This window comes from Lucilia cuprina, chromosome 3 (genome assembly GCF_022045245.1).
Source record: "Lucilia cuprina isolate Lc7/37 chromosome 3, ASM2204524v1, whole genome shotgun sequence".
NCBI classification, from domain to species: domain Eukaryota; kingdom Metazoa; phylum Arthropoda; class Insecta; order Diptera; family Calliphoridae; genus Lucilia; species Lucilia cuprina.
Genome location: NC_060951.1, coordinates 4,298,361 through 4,303,862, shown reverse-complemented (window position 1 = coordinate 4,303,862; position 5,502 = coordinate 4,298,361). Strand labels below are relative to the sequence as shown.

Genomic DNA, 5,502 nt, shown 5'->3' with positions numbered 1-5,502 from the left:
GACTAGACTATAGACTAGACTATAGACTAGACTATAGACTAGACTATAGACTAGACTATAGACTAGACTATAGACTAGACTATAAACTAGACTATAGACTAGACTATGTACTGCACTATAGACTAGACATTAAACTAGACGTAGACTTTATATAAGACTACAGTTAAGACTAGAAGTCCAATGTCGGATAGACAATAGACTTCATTAAAGACCAGATTTTTAACTATATTCCAGTCTATAGCCCCGACTATTTAAAATTAGTTCTTAACTTATTTATAAATATATATATATTTCATATCGATCATCATTATCATCAATTACTTTACACATCTAAAAACCACATTTGAAACATATAATGATCGCGCGCTCTTCAAAAATCCTCGTAGGATTTAATTTAAAAGAATCCTATTATGCATTTCAAGGACTTGCTACACCACAAGCTACCACAACTACTGGCACTACCCCGACTATTGCAACCATGATAACACCGGTCTCCTCTTCCTTCTCTTCATCAAAAGCCTGTGGCCCGAATATGTATCGTTGTGAGAATGATCCGTGTATACCATTAGCATTACGTTGTAATGGAAATTTTGATTGTCCGCATGATATAAGCGATGAATTAGATTGTCCAGATATGGACAATGGTATAGATAGTAAGTTGTGGAGGAAGTGGGAAGAGAGGAAAACAAAAGATTAATATTGTAAAAAAGCACTTGAGGTGGTTGAAGGAAAGAATGCACTATATGCTACTAAAATTAGGAAGAAAATATTCCTTTCTTAAGGGATATTTTGAACCGTCCAAAAAGTACTAAATGTTAAAAAAGCACTTTTAATAGGAAAAAGGAAGCACTGATACTAAACTGAAAATTAAAAAAAAGTTCTAAAACTTTCGATCATTTATAAGAAATTTTACTAAAATTTTCTAATATGTCCGCTAAAACGTCCATTTTTAGGTACAAAGTACTACATTTAGTACTAATTTCTTGGTCAAAGTACTATTATGTATAAAACATTATCATTTTAACATTTACATTTGTTTACAGTTATTAATTTTAGAAAAAAATCATTTAAATTTTGTTTGTTAATAACATTTTTTGTTTTTCAATTTCCTTAGCTTCTGTACCCACCACAGCCAGTCCCCAATTGAACTTGAAGACTTATCCCGATAATCAAATCATCAAAGAAAGTAAGTAAAATTTTCTAATAAAATAAAAATTTAAACAAATTTTTTAACTTAAAAAACAATTTTAAAAATTTCCTAATAAACAATACGTAAAATTTGCTTCCCCCAAATTTTAACCCATTAAAAACATGCGCCTTAAACAAAAATATATAAAAAAAATATAAAACAGGATATATCAGGGAGGGTAAGTGATCCTTGATTAAAACAAAAAAACATTAGAATGAACAACAATTTATAAAAAACACACACAAAGACCCAAAGCACCGAAGCGAATGTTGAGCAATTGTACTATATAAAACACCTCAAAATATATGATTATATATCTGAACGATTTTGTAAATATAAATACAACTGTATAAAAATCAGGATAATTTAAATATCTGAAAATTTTAAACTTTTCCCAAATCCCATAAATTTTCCGAAAATCCCAGAATGTTTTACAAATCGTTTTAAAAGTTTAAATTATTCTTAAATCTAAGAATTCCCAAAAGGTTTAGGACAAATCCTCAAATATAAATTAAAAGGGATTTATATAAATTCTACTTCTGTTCCAGCTCTGGTCTGGTTCAGTTCTAATGCAGCTCTAGTTCAGTTCCAGTTCAGTTCTAGTTCAGTTCTAGTTCAGTTCTAGTTCAGTTCTAGTTCAGTTCTAGTTCAGTTCTAGTTCAGTTCTAGTTCAGTTCTAGTTCAGTTCTAGTTCAGTTCTAGTTCAGTTCTAGTTCAGTTCTAGTTCAGTTCTAGTTCAGTTCTAGTTCAGTTCTAGTTCAGTTCTAGTTCAGTTCTAGTTCAGTTCTAGTTCAGTTCTAGTTCAGTTCTAGTTCAGTTCTAGTTCAGTTCTAGTTCAGTTCTAGTTCAGTTCTAGTTCAATTCTAGTTCAGTTCTAGTTCAGTTCTAGTTCAATTCTATTTCAGTTCCAAGAGATAATTTCCCAGATTCTCCGAACAAATATTGAATGTTCGTCTGCTATTCAACACCTACGAACACTGTTATATAAATAGAGCACTTGATAAATTCCCAAAAATGTTAAACAATATATATATAAAACTGTAAATACCAACACCGATATACAAAATCCACCCAGAAATGCCTGCTATATATATTTATACCCAAAACCTCTTTTATTATTTTGAACTAATATTTTATTTTTTTAAACAGGCCGTGAAGTTATCTTCCGTTGTCGTGACGAAGGTATGTTACGTGCCAAGGTTAGATGGACTAGACCCGGTGGCCGTGCTTTGCCCGTGGGTGCTCGTGATAAGGATGGTCGTTTGGAAATTCCCAATATTCGTGTTGAAGATTCTGGCACTTATATTTGTGAAGCTGTGGGTTATCCACGCCATGTTGCTGGACAACAAGTCTCCGTACAATTGACCGTAGAGAAATGTAAGTATAAAAGTCTGGGGTCTTGAGTTTTACTAATATGAAGAGAGAGTTATATAATCTTTCTTTAAATTTTGCATGCCAAAGCTTGGGGATCAAATAGATATGTTATACCTTCGAATAAAATCAAATATGGCACTGTGCCTCATATAGATTTGGAATTTTTTGGCTTAGGTAATTGTTTTCACAAATAAAATTTTCCATAAAATATAGATAAATCCCCCGATAATGTAATAATTATTAAAAACTCCCTTTCTTATTCACCTTTTGAAAATGCTTAACTTTTATAAAAAAAAAAACATGGATCAATTAAATGGTAAATACAGTAGTATTCCTGGTAGAATTTTACCCCCAAAACCTTGTTAGATATTTTAAGGAAAGTCCTTGATACTAATTACTCCTTTTTCACTTTATTTAGTCAATCCTCGTGATGATCGTTTGCCCTCAGCCTGCTCCAATACTCAAGCCACCTGTTTGAATGGTGAATGTATTGATAAGTCTCAAATTTGTGATGGTATTCCTCACTGTTCGGATGGTTCTGATGAACATAGCTGTTCACATGGTCGTAAATGTCATCCCAATCAATTTAGATGCCGTAACTCTAAGTGTGTTGATCGTGTCTGGCGTTGTGATGGTGAAGATGATTGTGGTGATAATTCCGATGAAGAAAGTTGTGATCCCGAACCTTCTGGAGCTCCTTGCCGTTATGATGAATTCCAATGCCGCAGTGGTCACTGTATTCCCAAATCCTTCCAGTGTGACGATACCAATGATTGTCGCGATGGTTCTGACGAAATCGGTTGCAGTAAGTATATACATGTCATCTCTCCTCTCCATTTCAAAACTAATTACTTTTCCCATTTCTAGTGGCCCCCGATAAGATCCGTGATCCTCCACCAACTGCCATCTTGAAACAGGGTGAATCTTTGAACTTGACTTGTGTTGGTGTTGGTACTCCCACTCCAGTTATTGTTTGGCGTTTGAATTGGGGTCATGTTCCCGAAAAGTGTGTTACCAAGAGTTTCAGCGGTACCGGCTCGATCTATTGTCCCGATATGCAGGTGGGTGACAGTGGTGCCTACTCTTGTGAAATCATCAATACCAAGGGCAGTAAATTCGCTACCGATACTTTGGTTACCGTCGAAGCTCCCTCTCGCCCTGGTGTTTGCCCTGCCGGTTTCTTCAATATGTTGGCTCGTCGTCCTGAGGAATGTATCAACTGTTTCTGCTTTGGCATTACCAAGACTTGCAAATCTGCTGAACTTTTCAACTATGCCATACAGCCCCCAATTACCTCTCATCGTGTTGTTGATGTGGAACTTAGTCCCTACAGCAACATTGTCATTAATGAAGCTCCCACTTCGGGTATTATGAATTTAAGACATGGTGTTCAATTCCGTGCTACTGATGTTTTGTATGGTAGCCGCAGTGCTCCTTACTTGGCCTTGCCATCGGACTATATGGGCAATCAATTGAAATCTTATGGTGGTTTTATTAAATACGATGTCAGCTTTATGGGTACTGGTCGCCCCACCAATACTCCTGATGTTATTGTTACTGGCAATGGCTTCACTCTTACCTACCGTTCTCGCATGCAACCTCAACCCAATGTTGTCAATCATATGGAAATCCAATTCGCTCCTGGCCAATGGAAGAAACCCGATGGTCGTGTAGCCACTCGTGAAGAAATCATGATGATTTTGGCTAATGTTGAAAATGTATTGATACGTTTGAGTTATATTGATGCCACCGAAAGACAAGTAGAATTGACCAATATCTTAATGAACTCAGCTGGTGAACATGATCAAGGCTTAGGTCAAGCTTCGCTGATTGAAAAGTGCTCTTGTCCTACCGGTTATGTGGGTGATTCTTGCGAAACTTGTGCTCCTGGTTTTGTTAGACAAGCTGGCGGTCCCTGGTTGGGTCGTTGTGTACCATATACTCCCGAACCTTGCCAGCCCGGCACTTATGGTGATCCTCGCCGTGGCATACCCTGCCGTGAATGTCCTTGCCCTCAGACTGGTTCTAAGAACTTTGCTTCTGGCTGCTCTTTGGGTCCCGACAATGAAGTTACCTGCAACTGTAATGAAGGCTATACCGGCAGACGTTGTGAATCATGTGCTCCTGGCTATTCTGGTCATCCTTTGACTCCTGATGGTCGCTGCTATCCCATACCCGAAAGTACCTGCAATGCTGAAGGCACCTACTCTGTTAATGCCGATGGCAGCTGTACCTGCAAACCTTTGGTTACAGGTCCTCGCTGTGACAGCTGCAAGGCTGATTCCTTCCACTTGAATGCCTTCACATACACCGGCTGCATTGAGTGCTTCTGCAGTGGCTTGCCCACTAGCTGTGGCAGCAGTTCCTGGTACCGTGATCAAATCTCTTCATCATTTGGCCGCTCCAGTGCTCCTCATGGCTTCGGTTTGGTCACCAACTACAATACCGATAAGCCAACCAGTGTCAGATTCATTCAGTCCGGCAACTTCTTGACATTCTCGGAACCCAGAACTTCGGAAACTTTATACTGGCAATTGCCCGCCCAATTCTTGGGCAACAAGATCACTGCCTATGGTGGTAAATTGAATTATACCTTGAGCTACACTGCCATGCCTGGTGGTCTCATGTCACGCAGCACCTCTCCCGATGTGGTCATTAAGTCTGGTGAAGATTTAACCATTATCCATCACCGCAGAAGCAACATTAGCCCCAGCTCCTCCAACTCTTATTCCGTGCCCATTATTGAAAGTGCTTGGTACCGTTCGGATGGTCAACCTGTCAACAGACAACATTTGTTAATGGCTCTTTCCAAGATTGAGGCCATCTACATTAAGGCTACCTACACCACCAGCACCAAGGATGGTTCTCTAACCCAAGTTGTTATGGATATTGCTACACCCACTAATTTGGGCACTGCTCGTGCTGTGGAGGTAGAAGAA

General features: G+C 38.2%; 1 protein-coding gene across 1 annotated transcript in view; it reads left to right on the top strand.

The window, feature by feature from the left end:
• The window catches only part of LOC111686646 (basement membrane proteoglycan), a gene marked incomplete at its 3' end in the record, with an annotated part of 66,323 nt that extends 60,821 nt beyond the window's left edge, over positions 1–5,502 (top strand). Inside the window, exons 11-14 of the mRNA XM_046945942.1 lie at positions 1,115–1,186; positions 2,339–2,566; positions 2,982–3,368; positions 3,431–5,502. Of these exons, the coding sequence (XP_046801898.1) occupies positions 1,115–1,186; positions 2,339–2,566; positions 2,982–3,368; positions 3,431–5,502 (2,759 nt within the window). The remainder of the gene's footprint in view (positions 1–1,114; positions 1,187–2,338; positions 2,567–2,981; positions 3,369–3,430) is intronic.